The sequence below is a fragment of the Ambystoma mexicanum genome, chromosome 5p (assembly GCF_040938575.1).
Source record: "Ambystoma mexicanum isolate Mex_15411 chromosome 5p, UKY_AmexF1_1, whole genome shotgun sequence".
In the NCBI taxonomy this organism is placed as follows: domain Eukaryota; kingdom Metazoa; phylum Chordata; class Amphibia; order Caudata; family Ambystomatidae; genus Ambystoma; species Ambystoma mexicanum.
Genome location: NC_090930.1, coordinates 935,105,347 through 935,126,037, shown reverse-complemented (window position 1 = coordinate 935,126,037; position 20,691 = coordinate 935,105,347). Strand labels below are relative to the sequence as shown.

Below are 20,691 nucleotides of genomic sequence, written 5' to 3'. Positions count from 1 at the left end.
TGTAACCCTAAGATCAAGTTCACCTTAGAGATAGGAACTCCTGCGGTCAATTTCCTGGACGTAAAGATCTATCCAGAAGATGGTAAACTACAAACAACAATTTTCAGAAAACCTATGGATGTTAATAATAGCCTAATTTACACAAGTCATCATCCACAACACTTGAAAAATAACCTTCCGCTCAGTCAACTTCAAAGAATTCAAACGGATTGTATCTAAAGAGGAAACATACGAAGAAGCTGAAAAGGAACAAATTGCACGATTCCAAGAGAGAGGTTTTCCAGATCCCGTATTAACAGAAGCAATAAACAAATGTAAAACTAAAAAGAGAACTCAACTTCTAAGCCAACAAAAGAAGGGGGACAAAGATCATCCCCCCTAATATATTTATCTCAGTTCTCTACAAAGAGTGCCCAAATCAAAAGAATAATTCACAAGAATTGGAAGATTACAAGACCAGATCCACAGTTATGCACGTTTTTTCCGAAACCTCCAATAATGGCCTACAATAGATACAGAAATTTACGGGACACTTTAGTGAAAGCTGAAAGAGTCAAAACAGCTAAACAAAAATTCCTCTCGAAGCCTAAAAAATAAAGTTTTCCTTGCTTGAACTGCTGTCACTGTAATCATGTGCAGAAAGGTCCGCTCATAAAACACTGATACACGGGTCAAAAAATAAACCTAAGAGACTATGCTACATGCGAAAGCAAATGTGTAGTATATGGTTTAATTTGCCCATGCAGGAAATACTATATTGGTCAGACAATGAGACGAGTGAAAGATCGTATTACAGAACACAAATCTAACATACAAACCTCAAACATGAAATCACCTGTCACTAGACATTTTAAAGAACACCACCACACTTTTTCGCAACTAAGATTTGTAGTTCTGGAAATAGTGTCAAGACCACCAAGGGGAGGCAATTTACAGCAGACACTGTCAAGAAGGGAGATGTTTTGGGTAAACAAACTGGAAGCATTAGAACCCAAAGGAATGAATGAAGGGTTCTCATGCAATGTCTTTTTATAAATGCATCAGTTAAGTTAATCTTTGAATCTTAATAGGTAATGGTGTTAATATGAGTCAACAGAATTTTGAAGTTTGAATATACACAATTATGATTGTTTTTGTTAATGTCCAATGTATATAATGATTAAATACTGGTCAAAATAATGCTAAAAAATGAAATGGCATTAATATGTTTTCACATTGTTTCTTTTGTAATTGATTATGGATCAAATATTGCCTCAGTAGAATGAGATAAGATTTGTTTAATCTACCTTGAAAATGTCTGATTGTTAACCTGACAACATAATGGTGGTGAATATATCATTGCATTGCCGTAACCTTTAAATAATGGTGTGAATTAATGGAATAATCATTTGAATTGACCAGTCATCACAAGTTGTAGAATGTTCTTTAGTGCATCACATTGCCGTAACCTGAAAATAACGGTGTGAATTAATGGAATAACCATCTGAACTAACTAGATATCACATGCTGTGGAATGCTCTCTAGTGTATACATCACTTTTTGGAATCCTATTGCTGCAGACAATTGATTCTGAATAGAAATCCACATTTATTACTTTGGCACCACAAATCCCAGAATCCTCAGTAACCGCGAATAGAGATGCAAGCATTTCATTCATTATTTAAGTTAGCAATTGGCCTTATGAGCCTGACCGGTTGAATATAGAAGCCCATTTTGGTTAATATTACATGTAATCTACTCGAGAGACGGAATATCTTTGAAACCATGTTTCTCAGTCATGTTACAATTGAGTTCATAAATCTGAGTTTATAAACCTGAGTATTTGTATTGACATTTAGTAACCTTAACCACTGAAAACGGGAGCTCGGGAATACTAAAACTGTAGTGAACATTACGCTCTCTCATGAGTGGGAATTACGATTCCCAGAAGCATCTTGGATCACGTGACCAGAGTCTCGAGACACATGATTATATTTAAACACTGTTTCCAAGTAATGGGTTTTTCCTGCATTGTCGGGAGGAAATGCGGTCAGACTTCTCATGAACTTGGTGAATCATCCAGGTCAGAACCAGCAAATGCCTCGACATTTTTTCACTGCTTGAATTAGATTACACCTTTTTTAACACCACTCCGATCTTTACAGACGGACTGGTACACTGACCAAAATCACGAGCAAAACGGCGGCAAAGAGGCAGGCAATGTATCTGAATGGTGAGTACACTCGCCATTTTCTGATAACGATATAGCATAGAAAGGTGATTCTATACTATTAACACTTTCACCCTAACATCTAATAGAGTCATTCTTGTGATTGTAGGTCACACAGATGTATAATCAAACTGGGACATTTAAATCCATCGCATAACGGGAAGTTTGGAAGATCCCTACTTTTTTCAGTACTCAGGTACAGACCGCATGTCAGATGACATTACTTCTATCCTTTAAATACAATGTTACATTATATTCACACTATAAACATTATTTTACATAATATAATTCACAGATGAAACTCGTATGAATTAGGACATCAACAGATGACGTTCCCATGAACTCACAACGATATTGCATCTCTAACGGAAAGTGGCTAGCAGAAATTCATGTGTATCAAGTTATTTGAAGAAAATTACTTCTTTTTGAATATGTTTAAATATTTCTTGCTCCTGAAGAAGAGAGTAATTAACTCTCGAAATGCATAGAGCTCTTTATTTGATGATGTGACATGTTTTTTTCATCATGTTTTCTATCAACATGTTCTTTTAAATATGTTTACATTAAAAATCACTCCTTCCTTATGTTATAAAGCTTGAATAAACTGAACTCTGACATAACAAATATTGTGCGGCATATTTGGCTACATAAAAGAAAAGAATAGATTCATTATCAACATTAAGCTTTGATGTATTGACAAATGTACCGGTGGTTCATATTTCCTAAATTTCATTTGCGTTTGAATACTGATATAATTAAGACAAAGAAAACTTTAATTGAATTTTGATTGGATTTGTTCAGTATCAGTTTCGTTTCTGATCTGTCTTTCTTAGTAGTAACCAATCACTGATCTCTGGGTCATACTGCCCCCAGCCAATGACTGCCCTCTACCCAAGCCCCTCCTCTGGCAGCCATCTTTAGATTTTTACTGCACGTTCGAGTGGTGGGAGTCCTCGTGATTAGCAACTCTCTGGCTTTTTACTTTGTTTTGCACTTTTTCTTAGAGTTTACTCGATTTTTCCGGTCAATTGAGCCTCAAGCTCCATTGATCCATCATCCGATTAAAGGGGACCCTTTTTCGGACATTCAACGCCCCTCAAGGGTGAGATTAAGTCGAGTTTGCTTCTTGGAGGATTCAAGGAGATTCTTTGAGGCCTACACTGCGTGGTCATGGCGGAGGAGAAGGAAGGCTCGACGCCTCTATTCAAGGTTTGCCCAGGATGGGGCCTACGGAACATCTACTCAGACGATGGGCACTCCCTGTTCCTCTACTGCCTGCATTCGGACCAAACGCCAGTTGCAAGGAGATGGTCCCCCGCACCATGAAGGATCGGCGCAAGCGTCTCACCGAGTGGCTACAGGCCAAGGCCCCTGCTACGGGTGATTCCCGGCAGCATGCCTCCCCCAGCCACGAGAAGAAACATGAGCGGTCTTCTAAGAAGGCTAAGCACTGCGAGTCTGTGGTCACAGGGAGCGCCGTTGCGATGGGTTTCCCGGCGGCCAGGGCGAGCACAGTGTCTCCAGCACCTTCGACCATGAGCCAACGCTCCGGTTCGGCGAAGAAGAGGAAGTCGGACCACCCGGGTAGCTTCTGGAGAAGCCCTGGACGCCCCAGATTGATAAGGCCAAGGGGGAGCGGATCATTGACCCTCCCCCCAAGGTGAAGGCCTCCAGGTCGACCAAGGTCGTGGAGGCCCAGATTCACCCGGCAAAGCCTTCCATCGAAGGAGTGGTGGTGTCCCTAGCGAAGGCCACGGATGCGGGTTTGCAGGGTACAGCCCCCAAGGCGAGAGTTTCCTTGCCTGCCAGGAGGTAATCGTCTTTTCATCCCATAGAGAAGACACTGGAGAAGGCGATGCCCATCATCTCCCCAAAACCGTCTCCCCTGGTCGCAGAGAAGGGGGGGGGGCACGGTAGTCCTGCAGGGCACAGAGATCTCCTGAGGAGGAACTTTCTACTCTCCGGACCATTTTGGAAGAGGAGTTCGTCAAGGCCAAGTCCTTCAGGAGGGACCCCGACGAGGGAGACATCGAGAGTGGCGACAAGACCGACGAGGAGGAGCAGAGCGTGGAGGATTTGGGGGACCCTACACTGCTGCTGCCGTCGCTCCCACCTCCGCCACCTCAGCAACCACCTCCACCCCCAGCAGATATTTCGGTGGGTAATCTCCAGGCACTGCACACCTGGTGCTCGGAGATCTGGACGAGGATGCCCCTTCCGCTGGCATTAGACCCCGCGGCACCTGGGCCATCAGACAAGCTCCCTGCCAAGAAAAGGAGAGTTCACCCTCGACCGCCTTGTCACCCTTCGCCTCCCTCCCCTCCACTGAGAGAGGATTCGGACCGGACACGGCGACCACTAGCACGGACGACGATGGCGGGTTAGGAGACCTCTTGTCTCCGCTGCCCAGAGCCTCACTGCCCGACGAGATAGGCTTGTTTCATGCCATGCCCTCTATGGCCTCGGAACTGTTTCAACTGACCCCCGAGGAAAGAAAGAAAGAGGGTTTCCTGTACCAACACAGTGAGGCGAAGAGGAAGACCGTATTTTTGATCCCGCTATTGATTTGGGACGAGGGACTGTCCCTTATGAAGAACACATCCTCGTCCCCGGCGAAGAGGGATCGTTGCAAGAAAAAGTACAGGGTGCCGGACTCTGCACCCAAGTATTTGAGGTCCCAGCCTTCCCCGGATTCGGTGGTCTCGGCAGCGGCGAGGAAGAAATCTTCTGGCTCTTCTGCGTCAACGACCTCCTCTCCCCAGGACAGCGAGGGGAAGAAGTTAGACGCCGTGGGACGAGTCATCATGTCGGCAGCGACGACCATCAAGGTGGCCAACGCCCTCGTGGCACGCTACGACAGGGAGCTCTGGTTTAAGATTGCTCCCCTGCTGGACTCCCTTCACGATGACGAGAGCGGGAGCGTTGGAGATCCTGCAAGAGTTTGAGGTGGCATTGGACCGTGCCATTACAATGGCCACAGACATTGCCGACACGGGATTCCGCCAAATGGGCAACAGCACTCGCCTTCGTTGGCGAGTATGGTTAAGGGCCACTAACTTTTGCCAGGATATGCAGTCGATGGTGTCGGCCATGCCCTTAGATAGGGACAATTTGTTCGGAAAGACTGTGGACGAGTCCCTTCTGGCCATCAAGGCGGACACAGACGGCTCGTGCCTTGGGCACGCTTCAGCAGCGACGGCCGTCCTTTCGAACTTCCGGAGGTAAATATCAAGATTCCTCCAGAGGCTTCGGTGGAAGCTCTTCGTCCTACCGTCCCGCTCTTCGGCCAAGGAGGCCTACAGGAGCCGCAACAAGTCTGGAGGAGGTCACTGTCATCGCCAAGGTCCCCAAGGCGGCGCCTCCATGACGAAGCAAGATAGAACCGGCCATGACGTCGGGTCCCCACCCGCGCACCCCAGTGGGAGGCCAGCTGGTGAACTTCGTCAGCGTGTGGAAGTCCATCTCCACCGAACGCTGGGTGCTGGACGCTCTGGCCCACGAACACACCCTGGAATTCTAATGAAAGTGTCCTCGCATACCACCAGTGGCCAGGCAGGAAAGCTACGTCCCTCAGCTTCTGCTGGAGGTGCGGGCCATGCTCAAGAAGGGCGCAATAGATCTCGTCCCAAAGAGGCTCCGGGGCTCCAGAGTGTACACTTGGTACTTCCTTGTCAAGAAGAAGACGGGCGGTTGGAGGCCCATCCTAGACCTCTGCCATCTGAACAAGCACATCTGGAAGAAGGGGCTTTTCTATTGTCGCTTGTCTTGGAGGATGCCTGTTTCCACATCCCCATTCACAAGGGACACCGCAGGTTTCTTCGCTTCGTGGTTCAAGGGCAGCATTACCAGTTCAAGGCCCTCCCCTTCGGATTGAAGTCGGCGCCAAGGGTTTTCACCAAGTGCCTGGCGTTGTGGCATGGCTGCGTCTACGAGGGATCCACGTTTACCCCTACCTGGACGACTGACTCATCCGAGTGAAATCGATGGAGATCGCCACAGAATACACGCCGAAGACTGTCCAGCTGCTGACGGAGCTGGGGGTTCTCGGTGAACTATGCAAAGTCCTGCTTGGTGCCATCGCAAGACGCGCTGTTTCTGGTGTCTCGGCTCAACATGGTGTTGTGCCTGGCATCTCAGTCGGAGGAGAGGATAGCGGCCATCCTGGGCAAGGTACAACGGCTGTTGACCCTGAACATCGCAAGGGTGAGGTCCATCAAGTCCCTTCTCGGCATGATGTCGTCATGCATATACCTCATTCGGATGTGCAGGCTACGGATGCAGCCACTGTAAGAGTTCCTCAGCGCACGTTGGATTCAGGTATCGGGAAGCCTCGAGGACAAGATCACACCCCACGAGAGTTTCGTCGAGCGATACGGTGGTGGGGAGTACACACGCATCTGTCAATGGGCGCAGACTTCCAGACCCCACCTCATCAGGAGACGGTCACGATGGACGCCTCCCTGGAAGGATATGGCGTGCACACCGGAAGTCTCCACGCAAGAGACCTGTGGCTGCCGGAGGAGAAGATGTTGCATACCAACATACTGGAGCTGCGGGCAGTGTTTTGGGCCCTCAAGTCTTCCTTTCCGTTCCTCAAGGACTAGGTTGGGCCGGTCTTCACGGACAACATCACCACGATGTTCTACATCCGAAAGCAGGGGGGCCCCAGATCCCCAGCGCTCTCCAGAGAGACGCAGGACCTATGGCGCTGGGCCGTTGCCATGGGGATGTTCCTCATCCCTTTTCATCTAGCCGGAGTGAAGAACACCGTCGCCGACTCCCTCAGCAGGGAGCTGCGCTTTTGCCACGAGTAGGAGCTTCGGCAGGACCAAGTGGATCTCCTGTTCCGACGATGGGGCAATCCCCAGATCGATCTGTTTGTGACGGAGATGAACACCAAGTGACAGAGGTTCGCCAGAAGGTTTCCCCAGCCGGGAATTATGGGGGACGCCTTCTCATTCTCCTGGGATGGACTGTTCCTGTATGCGTTCCCTCTGTTGCCGTTGCATCTTCGACTAGTCCATCCCGGTGCAGGATGATCCTCGTCGCACCAGCATGGCCGAGACAGATCTGGTACCCGGACCTTTTGGACTTGTCAGTGTCCCCTCCAGTCAAGCTTCCGGCGGCCGCAGATCTTCTCACCAGAGGAGGAGGCTCGATTCCGCACCACAATCCAGGGTCGCTAAACTTGCAGGCCTGGCTCCTGCAGCACTAGAGTTTGGGGGATACGATATCCCGGCGGACTGCAAGGAGGTGCTTGCCAAGGGCAGGGCTTCGTCTACACTGAAATGCTACGGACATAAGTGGAAGAGGTTTGTCGTCTGGTGCCGTGCACAGATCGACCCTCTACGAATTACAGCTCCGCAGGTGCTGCCCTATTCCCTTTTGCTGGCCAAAGCAGGTCTGGCTCATGCTTCCATCAAGGTTCATCTGGCGGCTATCTTCCGCTACACCAGAGCTCCGGGACGGTCGTGTTATGGTCACACCGTCTGGTCAAGGAGGTTATTAGAGGACTTTTCTGTTTGTTCCCACTGGTGAAGGCCCCGGGCACTGTGAGGAGCTCAATGTGGTTCTGACTAGGCTCATGAGTCCTCCTTTCAAGCCTCTGTACTTAGCACCGCTGACGTTTTTCTCGTGGAAGACAGAGTTCCTTGTAGCCATCACCACTGGACGACAAGTGTGAGAGATTCAGGCCCTATCCTGTAAGCCACCTTACTTGACTTTTCATGACACAAGGGTGGTGCTGCGGACGCACCCCTCCTTCATGCCCAAGGTGCCGTCGGACTTTCATTCAAACAAGCCCTTGGAGTTACCTGTGTTTTTCCGACACCTTCATCGCCGGCTGAAAGGACTTAGCACTCGCTGGATGTGGCTAGAGCACTGAAGTTCTATGTTGACCGCACGAAGAGTTTCCGGAAGATGTCGCAATTTTTTGTGAACTTTGGCCCTGTCAATATTGGAAAGGCCCTCTCCAAGGCTTCCATTTCCAGGTGGCTCTGCATCACTCATATGTCACTGGTTGGCAAACCGACCATTGCCTGGCCATCCGAGAGCCCATTCGACCAGAGCGATCGCTGCTACTTCGGCGTTCCTGTCTGGTGTGCCCCTGCTGGACATCTGCAGGGCTGCTACGTGGAGGTCGAGGCACACCTTCACGAGATTCTACTGCGTCAACAGGGATTCCAGAGAGGAGTCCAGGGTCGGCCTGGCAGTGCTGCGCAACATGTTTGTGTGAAGGTGAGTCTGGTGAGGAGGTAAGAGATGCTTAATGTTAAGCCTTGCCACCTCCCGTGGTTGTGCATGTGTGTAAGGCTATGTTTTCTTTATTCATGAGCATGTGAATCCATGCCAGACCCCATGCTGGATAAGGAGCAAGTTACTTACCTGTAACTGTTGTTCTCCAGAATGGGTCTGGCATGGATTCACATACGAACCCTCCCGCCTGCCCCTCTGCGGTTCTTCTCTTGGTCCTACTGCCACTTTACGTGCTACCAAATCTGAAGATGGCTGCCAGAGAAGGGGCTTAGGTAGAGGGCAGTCATTGGCTGGGGGCAGTATGACCCAGAGACCAGAGATTGGTTGTTAGGAGAAAGACAGTTTAGAAACGAAACTGAAACTGTTTTTTCTTTTACCGACGATTCCCAGCCTGACGACAGGGAATATTCATGAGCATGTGAATCCATGCCAGACCTATGCTGGAGAACAACAGTTACAGGTAAGTAACTTGTTCCTTACACACCAATGTTACTTTTTTAACACAGTTCAGAGGGACTAACTTAACTTGTATATTACCTAGGGGCCTAAAGCTACTGAAGGATAATTATATACCCAGTGAAACTGTTTCAGAAGTGCCCTGGAGCACTTAAGCACAACCTAATAATACAGTTTAAGATGAGCAGCAGCTACTCAAGGTCAGTATAGCCTATTGGTATATACACATATTACACTATTTCTTTTATAGGAATAGACAGTTTAACCGTGGATACTTTTTAGAAGTGTTATGTACAATTCTAGGGTAATTAAGAACTCTAGCAGACTTTTAAGAAGGCAATAAGCAGTTCAAGGTAAGTACAAGAACCATATACTTTTTAGGGGGGGAAGTATGCAACTCTTGCACTAGTACTAACTCTAGGACTGTTTTAGATCTGTATGAAGCAGATCAGGGAAAGCAAAACCCAATGATACACTCTAAGAAGAACTCAGTTATTCAATATAAGTAAACCCTTTTGGTAAGCTTTTACACTCATTCAGTTAGGAATAATAAAACAGTACCAACATAATTACTTTTAAGAACACTGTTCAAGTTAGTAACCTCTCTACATCCACCTTTCCATCGCTTAATACTACCCAGCCAGAACCCTTCGGTCCTCTGGCTCCAAATCTCTGCAGGTCAAACGTTTCACCAAGCGGAGAGTTGGAGGTAGATCCCTCTCCTCGGCTGGCGCCTCCCTCTGGAACAGTCTCCATCTCCCAATCAGACTTGAGCCATATTCCCGAAACTTCTCAAGACCTTCCTTTTTCTCCTGCCTTCAATCTCCCCCTCCCTTGCTAAGCTCTCCACCAGCCACTGCGACTGGGGCCTGGTCCCTTCTGAGTCATACAGGGACTAGACCACCCCCCTTCCGGTCCCTCCCAGCATCCTTCGCCAGCACTTGCCCTTGGGCTCCCTTTCCCGACTATCCCTTTAAAGGAGCAACAAGCAACTTAAAGGTGAGTAATAACACTTTGTAACTTCTTCTTTTAAACAGCTACAGTTACTACACTAACTTCTTTAGCAAGTAAGCACTTTTTCACACTTTTTATAATTTTCGAGACAGCCTTATCTTTTAAAGTCCTTCCCTAGTCTATAGCAGGAGTTTTCTCAGAGGCAGAAGAGGGACCCTAGTGGTCTAGGAGCCAGCTGTAAGCAGGTCAGGATAGGGTTCAGTTGCAGGAAAGTCGGGAGTTCCAGAGGATATCTTCTTAAACAAGTAAGTGTTTTTAAGGACTTCATAGAAGGCTCCCAATATGCGTTTCAGCATTAGGCCTGGGCAATTGGTATGAGTGAACTCCCAACCACACAAATCACCCACTCAGCCTCAGAGGATTCACACAAGACTTAATGTAAGCATTACTCATCCAACACAGTACCTTAGGAGTAAAGAAGAGCTTCTGGGTGGAGCAGCACACGACCCGGTCCCTGGATTCTTGGTCTGAAGACTGAAGAAATGGACACTGAATGGGAACTTGCAGCAGTTGCCAGAGGAGACTTCCATCAAAGTAGTCTTTACGGTTTCCCGCGATTCTGTGAATTTGGCGCCCTTTTGCAGGAGCCAGATGGAGAACGAATATAGTCGGTTGGATTGTCTTCAATTTCCCGGTTCTGCACTCTGGTGAGGGGACTTCAGTTAATGGCATCCTGTCTCTGGAGGTCCACAAGGAGCCCACCAAAGTTTCACGAGGATTTGAACTTCTGAAGACCATGCACTGCATGCTGGCTTGAGGTCCCTAGTTATTGGCGGTTTGCAGCCCAGCAAGGTCACAGCTCATCGAGGGATGGCTCAAAATGCAGGTCTCCTTGAGACGAGTGGACCTCACCAGCCTCTGAGTAGGAGTCATCGTTTTCAGGACCCGCAGGTCGCTTGGAAGGAAGGGTTACATCAGTCTCCGGTTACACAGCAGGCTCGCCTATCTCTGGAAATGGTTACATCCGTTGTTTCTTCATCTTCCTCTTTAAATTTGGTTCCAGTGGTCGACTTGTCAGAAGCTTCCAGGATTGGAGTATTCATCAGGAACTACAGCACAACTTCTGCAAACACTCCCTGCAGTTTACAGAAAGGGTCGGTCTGGCTGTCCAGTAAGGACAGCCAGTCCCCCAGTGGGAGCGGGTCCCTTTCAGACAAAGTGAAAGACAATGTGCTGCAGAGTTTTGGACTCCTCCCTCGCTTCCTGCCTTCTCAGACAATCTGGTGCCCTGGTGGGGAATACAGAGGATTTCCGCCAAAGACAAAACTTCAACCGGGGTCTTTCCCAACTAGGACAGCAGAAGACGACCCAAGAAACAACAAACAAATGAGAAATGGCAAAAAAAGGAGCCCACCATTCTAGCAGAATGGTGGCCCTCTTGTGCATTACCATGGCTGATTTGACAGCCTGCAAGTAATAATGACTAACAGTCATACATGTTTCACTGCCACCGGGCATTCAAGTTAACTTGTAATTGTTACATAAATGTTACCAGGTAAGTAAGCAAGGGGATACAGTGCATCTACCCAGCACTTCACATAAGGTGGGGTGTGCTGGCTCACTAAAATGAATGTAAAGGGCATGGGAATCCCACTTTACTTCTTAGGAACAGTAGTTCACCCAAGGGGTAACAAGAGACATTAAAAAAGTGAAGCCCTAAGGAGCAACCTAGCCCTAAACCCAAAGGTTTAGGGAACTATAAATCCAAAGCCACACTATGGAGGTACTTAAAGAGTTCACCCATAAAGAGTAAAAGACTAGGTGAGAGGGGAAAAAGATTCCCATTCACCTCGGGACAAGGTAAAATAATTACTAGGTCCAAGCAAAAAAGTTCTTGGGTTGACACAGGTCAGAAAGATTTATCATAATTATGAAAATCTTACCTAACAGTAAGTCTATAAAATCAGTTACAATAGGACCTAATGTTCTAAGCAAGAGGAAGTTGGCAAAAAGTGCTCTATAAAAACGTGATATTAATATGTACGAACCATAGGTTGGTGTGAAGAGGAAACTTTGTGCACAAAAGAAACATTTGTTTAATTAGCAGGACATGTCAGGGGAAGGTAGCTTTTCTGTGACTTCAAGGCAAAAAGCAGACAACCATGCTGGTACTTTTGAAATAATATCCTGCTCCGCTGAAATACAATAAAATTGAACCCATTCAAAACCTAACACATTGCCTGATTCTAGTGAAAAAAGGGTCTTTGAATTTGTAAATGTGCAGGAATTGTGTCGACATGGATGGCTTCAAATGGTGCAGGTAATTTCTCAATATGCATTGCAGGTGTAATTTGAATCTGTTCTTATTTACCAACCATTTCAACACCATTTTCCTGCATTTTACTCCAAAATGTTTCTACGCCTTTGTGGTACTTGGTGCAATGCTCTGTGATGTATATTGACGAGGGAAACTGATATTACAGGAGTATTTGTGTAGCAGATTATTGATATTCTCCACCACTGCTCAATGTACTGTATTTCCCTGCCTACCCTACAATATCCTACATATGTCTAAAGTGCAAGAGAATACATGCAATGTCAACTCATTTCTAAACAGGCGCCATAACTGGGTGTGAGGCGTCCGCCAGTAGGTAGGAGCTACAGCTGGGGAACTAGAAGGCAGTACCCAGCTCACCACCCATCTAACTTCCACATGAGATGCACTCTTTAACTTTTTGCTTATCATGTATGATCCATTATGTTTAAATGTGTACTAGATATGTCCTTATTCGTCTTTGTTAACATTTTCAAATACTCAAAGTTAATGTCACATACTTGTTTGTAAGGCACCGGTTGGCATGGGGAGCCAACAGTCGCTCCTGTTATGGTTTCCACTTTTAAGGATAGATTCTGTATTTCTACTGAATCGCCCGCATCTGAATCTGGCTCTTAATTTGGTTACCGATGGTTTTGCAAGAGAAACATTAAAATGTTGAAACTCTTCCCATCAGCGATCATTATTTTGGTCAAAGAGAACCACCTTTTTAAGACCAATCTTTCTTTCATCCTCCAACTTTAGCGGTGGTCAAAAATGCACACGTAACACAGCACAAATATCTGATATTTCATTTAAAAAAATGCAAATATAAAGTGTTTAGTTAGCATGCACATCAACCTCCATGTGAATGCAGTGAACAAAGTGTTTTTGGCGCATCCCGATGTGCCTTGTGTTTGCAGGTCACCTTATGTTAGCACTTTTACAACACAAACGTCAGTAAGACCTGATCAGCTTAAACCCCCCATCCTAAATGGTTGTTCAAATTAAATATAGTAAATCTGTTATTTTCAATTCATTTTAAAAGCCTAAAGTGCTTGACAGTGTCTGCCTTCACCAAATGGAATGTGTTTTGTTGCATTTCAGCTAGGCAATAAAAATCTTTTGATCAATTTTAAATATTTTACGTCTTGAACCCCTGAAACATTTTTTCACTTTTCAATCTTTCAGAATGAAGATCGGTTGCGGCAGGCTGTTGAATTATTCGGAAAAGCCTCAAGACTCCTAGTGAGGGCTCGCAGGTATAGCGTGTAAAAAAGTCTGTTTTGCATTACATAGTTGGAATTTCATGTTACCACTGCAAATTTGTGTTGGAAATCTATCTTTCACTCAAACCTAATGTACATGTTTCTGTGACTTAACGGAAATGGTTACAAAGGTATTTTTCTCTTAGAAGTTTCCATGTTTTATGATTTGTTTAGCATCTACTTAAAGTGTAAGAGATGAGTCAAGAAGAAAACCTGGAAATTTGTCTTCAGACAAGATGAAGGGTGATTCTGTTGAAATCCATATCACACATCCAATCTTATTAAAAACTATTGGGCTGTTTTGGCTTAGGCAATGTAACTGTGATGATCTGCGTGTTCAGAATGAGAAAGTTGTCTGCAATCCAAGATGGAGGTTTTGATACGCGGACCTTTTGGTGAAAGATATCTTCATTGTGGAAACTTCACTGGTACAAGTGGCAACTGTTCTCGCGCTAGTGAATTGTGACACCAAAGTTCTCAATCTAGATGTCCAAATGTTCTTGTGCAGATTGAATAACATGGGTGATAGAGTGTACACTCTGCGGACATCTCAGAAGATTTTGACAGGCTGATGATGCATTTCATATTCTGGCAGATGGCAACGGTTTACTTTGACTTTACTTTACTTTAATAAATAAGGTGCACCATGTGACCCCGAGGCTTACGAGCACCAACAAACATACAAAGTAGAGACAACAACAAAAGTAAAATATATAGAGCATATTTGGGCAAGTTAGGAACGAATCATCCCTGGGTCGTGCACGGGATCTATCTAAACATGAATATCTTGAGATTTTTTCGAAAAACACAGCAGTGGACCGTATTTCCCTCAGGTCCGGTGAAATGCTATTCCAGGCTCTGGGCTGCCAGCGAAAAATCACAATTCTTAACTACAGTTAATTGACAGGCAGGAACTTTGAGCTGGTTTGTGTTATTGAAACTCCGAGACCTAGTGCTGGATTTGTTAATCAATACTTCCCTCAAGTATGACAGACTTTGGTCCATCAGACACTTATACGTGATCAGTAGAAGTCAAAATTCAATTCTTGCCTCTATTGGTAACCAATGTAGACTGCGTCTTGCCTCAGACACACAGTCTCTTCTCTTGAGGCGCATGACAGCTCTGACCACAGTATTTTGCCAGATTTGTGATCTAGCACAATTTGGAGATACCAACCAATAGGCTGCTACTGTAGTCCATTTATGACCCTATAATAGCTCTTGCTATGATTTCACAATTTAATTGAGCGATGTAAGGGCAGAGCTGGGGCAACAGTTTGATATAAAAGGTGGTGAAGGAAACTAGGCCACTCACATGCACCTTTATGGTCAAATGCTGGTCCAGATAGAGGTCATAGGTCAAAGGATTGAAAACAAAGGATCGAAACCAAAGGATCGACAACCCATACACATAATGTAAACAGGTCATTCGATCGAAACAAAAGGATCGAAAGTCAAAGGGTCGACAAACCACACAAATAATATACACGGGTCATTTGAACGAAAGAAAGTACTAGCCCATTGAAATAGCAATGAAAATAAAAAAGGGTCAAAGGACCTGATAATAATGAAGAGTAAAGCACCTTGTTTTAGAACAATAAGCACAGCTGACGGTTGAAAACAAACTGTCAGTGCCTCAGGAAAGTGACAGGGAGAGCAGCTGACCTAAACGACTGAGTCAACAGAGTATACGTGACTGGAAAAACGGTAAGTTACACAAACTAAATAAGCGAATTAGAAAGTCGTTCACACAGTTTATTAGAAATGGGGGGGGGTTCCCCCCTAAACCCCCACTTTTTTTAAAAATCTTTTTTTGTAAATGCGAAACCCCCCACAAAAAAATATATAAATAAAAAAATAAGAATTTCGATCGTTTTTTTGCCATTAAAGTATTCCATATTATAACTTTCAACATTAATGAAAAGATACTTTAACTGCACGCTCGTTTCCCAAAAATAATAGCAGAGTGGGTGAATTAATTTATATAATATTTCAGATACAAATCGATAAAGAAATGGAATTCATGAAATCGCAAATGGGCGCTTCACAATTGTCATATGAAGGATATGTGTACAACAAGGAATGCACAAGAAATGAAAAAGCTATTGTCTCTGCATAAGAATTTGGGTCAGGAAGCACTCAGTCCGCTTTCTGAAGAGGCATGTGTGTGTGTGTGTGTGTGTACGTGTACGTGTGTGTGTGTGTGTGTACACGTGTACGTGTGTGTGTGTGTACACGTGTACGTGTGTGTGTACGTACTTGAACTTGTTTGGAATTGAACTCAGATGAGACATCCATTTTTAAAATATTTATTGAGATCCTGACCTATGTGTGGCCAGTAAGTAACTTCTTGCAGTATCTAGAGTCTTTATAAATCCCCCATAAGTCCAAGGTCATGGTTTAACATTAGACTTCGGAATGAGGTATGCACCACCCACTGGTCCTACCCAGATAGGGGTTTCCTCACTAACAAGCTGTCTTGAATCTTAATTTCATCAGAACTTGGATGTCTTATTTTTCTTGATAATCTGGTTCTGTCAGAGGAAGGCCGATATGGTCTTCTATACAGTGATAGAATTTCTGTGGGGAATTGCTGTCTGGCAGTGGTGTGGAAGCCCTGGCATTTTTGATTTTTATTAATTAATAAAATGATGCAGGAAATTACATCTCTTAAAGGGTCATCTGCTGATCATATTCCCCTTTCATACGCTCAATGCCAAAAGCATAGTGTACACCTGTGCATTGCTGCATCAGTAGCCTGATTGCCGTGCCTGCCCTACAGTGTCAGAGAGCTGGTTCAGGTCACGCTGCCCTCTTGACGGCTGAAGGGACAGCCAAAGTCACTGCAGCCCAGCAGTGGCATTTAAGATATCCACCGCTGTTCCAAAATATCATGATTATAAGCAGCCCATGCTGGTGGCGGAGAGTTAGGAAAGATGAACAAGTTACTTACCAACTGTAACGTTCTTTCGACTGGATGTTCCTCCCACGTATTCCTCATCTTGTGATAATTTGTTATGTCCAGCTTCGCTGCTTCGGAAAAAAAAATTCTCGGCAGAGGGCGCTGTGCTCGAGGATGTGGCATCGATTGTCCCTCGACGTACTCCGTACTCTGTCAACGTCACCGATGGTATAAATAGCTCGAGCCGCGCCCGTTGCTTCAGTTATGTTTTTTCGATGAAATATATAGGAGGAACACCCAGGCATGTCCCATGACTGATACATTCTTCGTGAGAGGAAAGTGTAAGAAACATAAACTGTACTGTGGGGTAGGATGGGAAGGTCAATGAGGAATACGTGGGAGGAACATCCAGTCGGAAGAACTTTACAGTTGGTAAGTAACTTGTTCTTCGAATGGATTGTGTCCTCCCACGTATTCCTCATCTTGTGATAGGTTCCCATAGCAGTATCAATTTTTGGAGGTGGGAGTACTAATTTCAGTTTTCGTGGACAGAATGCAGAACTGCCTTTGCAAATAAACCCTCGTTAGAGGAGGCAGTGTCCAAACAATAATGTTTAACAAAAGTATGCATTGTTTTCCAGGTTGCAGCTGCACAAATATCTGCTGCTGGGACTTCCCTCTTTAGAGCCGCAGAAGTAGCCATTCCCCTTGTAGAATGGGCACAAAGCCCATCTGGTGGTTCTTTTCCCGCTAATCTGTAGCATTCAACTATGGCTAAAATGATCCAGCGGGAAATGGTCTGTTTTGGCAATGAGACTACTTTTGGCAAGAACGAAGGTTTAACATTAAGGACTATCTTATCTTTATAAAAAATAGTATATGGTGGTTTGCATGAGAGAGCCTGAAGTTCGCTAACCCTGCGGGCTGATGATAGGGCCACAAGGAGGACAGTTTTTAGAGTAAAAAGCCTCAATGGACATGAGTGCAGAGGCTCAAGAGGTATGCAAGTCAAGAATTTTAATACTAAATTTAAGTCCCAAGTTGGTACATGAAAAGGTACTGGAGGGTATACATTAGTAAGCCCTTTTAAGAATTGAATTATTAACGGTATTTTGAAATATGAAACCTCTTCCGAGGAGTGCTTGAAAATGGACAGCGCAGCAAGATATTCTTTGATTGTTCCTATCTGGAGCCCCAGATTAGCTAGATGTAGTAGAAAAGAGAGTACCATTGGGGTGCCACACTGAAAAGGGTCCACATCCTTGTCTTTGCACCAGTTACTAAACCTGTTCCAGCGACATCGGTACAAAGACTTTGTTGCTGGTCTTCTGGCCGAAAGCAAGATTTCCATTACGTCATCCGGAAGATCCCAATCCTTGTATCTCAACCTCTCAGAAATCATGCGTGAAGGTTGAGTGTCTTGACCTCTGGATGGAGAACCCGACCTTCCTCTTGCGAGAGAAGATCCTCTCTTTGCGAAAGACGTATTGGAGGGCAGATGGACATGTCTAGAAGGTCCGGGTACCACGTCCTCCTGGCCCAATCCGGGGCAATTAGGATCATGGTTTTCCTGAACTTTCTCAACCTCCTGATTACTTGAGGAATCACAGGGACTGGGGGAAACTCGTACAGCAGTGGAAACTTCCACTCCACTACGACTGCGTCTCCCAGAGCTCCTCTTTGAGGAAATTCCCTTGAGCAGTACTGATCGCACTTCCGGTTGAACGCGGTGGCAAACAGATCCACTTGAGGGGTTCCCCAAAGGGCGAAGATCTCCAGAAGGACTTACTGAGCCAGCTCCCACTCGTGAGAGACCGTGCTCTGCCTGCTCAGAGCATCTGCCGCCGTGTTCTTCTCTCCGGCTAGGTGAATTGCCGACAGAGAAATTCCTTCTCGTATTGCCCAGAACCAGTGCTGCATTGCTTCTCTGCACAGTGGCAGTGACCCTACTCCTCCTCTTTTGTTGAGGTAGTACATGGCCACCGTGTTGTCCGTCATTATCAGGACATTCTATCCCTGTACAGAGGGCAGAAAGGCCTTCAGAGCTAGTCTGATTGCCCTCAGCTCCAACAGGTTGATGTGTAGTTTGGACTCCGATGGAGATCAGCGACCGCTGATTGTCAGATCGTTGGTGTGTGCTCCCCACCCCATGAGTGAGGCGTCCGTCACTACCGTTATCTCCGGCCATGGTTGCCAAAAAGACTCTCCCTTGAGAATGTTGTTGTTGCAAGCCCACCATCGAAGATCCTGAGCAACTGCGCTCGGGACTTGCAGAAGATCCGACATATTCCCTGAGAACTGGGACCACTGAGTTCTGAGTGCCCATTGAAGGGATCTCATTCTCAACCTGGCCTCTGGTACTAGGAAAATGCAGCATGCCATGAGGCCGAGCAACCTGAGAAAATCGAAGGCCGGTAGATGTTGGGCATTCTGAAACTTCGTTACCATCTGCTGGATGTGGAGAGCTCTCACTTCGGGAGGCGAGGCTTTTCCCGATGAAGTGTCCAAGACTGCTCCGATAAACTGGAGTTTCTGGGATGGTATCATGTGGGACTTCTTAAAATTGAGGTAGAAGCCCAATTTGTGGAGGAAGTGGCAGGTGATCGAAAGATGTTCCGTAGCTTGTTCTGGAGAACTTGCTCTGATCAACCAGTCATCCAGGTAGGGATATATGTGAATACCTCCTCTCCTGAGACTTGCTGCCACAACCGCCAACAGTTTGGTGAAAACCCTCGGGGCGGAGGTCAACCCGAATGGCAGAACTCGAAACTGATAATGAGAATTGCCAATCGCGAACCTCAGGTACTTTCTGTGCTTTGGATGGATTGGTACATGAAAGTAAGCATGCTGAAGGTCCAATGATACCAACCAATATTGGAGTTGGAGAGCCTGAAGGATCTGAGAAACTTGTCCTTCCTGAGGAACTTGTTCAAGTTTCTTAAGTCCAAGATGGGTCTCAGTCCTCTGTCCTTTTTTGGGATGAGAAAATATGGGGAGTACCAACCCCTGTTCCTCTCCGCTACAGGTACCAGTTCTATGGCACCTTTCTCTAGCAGGGTTAAAATTTCCTGCAACGGGAGCGGATTTGGAATTTTGGAGGAGTTGGCTCCCGGTAGATGATTCTGAGGCCTTTTTAGAAAGGGGAGACAGTAACCTTGGGCTACTGTTTCCAGTGCCCAAGCATCTGAGGTAATGCCCCGCCATTCCTTCAGATGTTGAGAGATCCTGCCTCCCACTGGTGTTTTGTGTAACAAGGCCTCAGAGGGATTTGGAGGCGGCTGCAGGAGTGGCTGAGGGTACAGATGCCACTCTTGAGGTTGATTTTGCACCTCTTCCTCGTGCTCCACGAGGGAAGTTTCTTTTGCCCCTTTGAGAAACCTGTCCTCTTCCTCTACCAAAAGAGGAGTAGTATCAAAAATAAAGACCTCTCCAGGAAGATGAGCCGGAATAGGGTTTTAGAGGCTGGCGCAAAGAGGCGCTAAGTGATTTAGCTTCCGCTTTCGAGGTCTGAAGTTTTTCTAGGCTTTCATCAGCCTTTCTGCCAAAGAGCCTCGAGCCATCAAAGGGCATGTTGAGGAGTCTAGCTTGCACATCTGGTGCAAACCCCGACTTCCTCAACCACGCAAATCTGCGTAGCACAACGCTTGCAGCCATGGATCTGCTGATACTATCGGCAGTATCCAGTCCAGACTGGAGACATTCCCCCATTGCCTATTTCCCGTCTTTGACTATATTGAGGAAGCCTTCCCTTTCCTCGCCTTCCGGAATATGATCAGCCGCCGCCGCAATACAGTCCCACAGGGTATGGGTAAACCTGGCTAGGGTACAGGTGACATTTGCCGACTTAAGTGCCATACTGCCTGACGTGAAAACTTTACGTGCCCAGGCATCAATTTTTTTATCCTCTCTATCTGGAGGGATAGTTGGATAAGCAGTTTGTTTTGAAGTAGATGCTGCCTGAATGACTAAACTCTCCGGAGTCGGATGTTTATTCAAATATTCAGGATCCGTTCCAGCTGGTCTATATTTTCTTGGAAAAGTGCTATCTGCAGCAGCAATAGTTTCTGGTTTCTCCGTTTTTCTCCACAGTCCTTTGAAGGGCCCTGTGAAAAGGGAGAACAGGATCTTTCTGAGGTCCCTTGACGATTATATCCGTCATGTCATCTTGTTCAAAAATGGGTGAAGTATTACCCCCAACCCATATATTCAACTACCCTGCTCAGAAGACCCCTGTACCCAGCATCTGCATGCTCTGCAGGATCAGGTTTGGGGAACTCTAATTCTGGGGATGTGTCAACTCCACTGGCAGAATGTAGAGTATCACTCAGGTCTC

At 46.0% G+C, this 20,691-nt stretch overlaps 1 protein-coding gene across 1 annotated transcript in view; it reads left to right on the top strand.

Moving 5' to 3' along the window:
• The window catches only part of NAPG (NSF attachment protein gamma), a 307,511-nt gene that overhangs the window by 136,689 nt on the left and 150,131 nt on the right, over positions 1-20,691 (top strand). Inside the window, exon 8 of the mRNA XM_069613376.1 lies at positions 13,380-13,450. Within this exon, the coding sequence (XP_069469477.1) occupies positions 13,380-13,450 (71 nt within the window). The remainder of the gene's footprint in view (positions 1-13,379; positions 13,451-20,691) is intronic.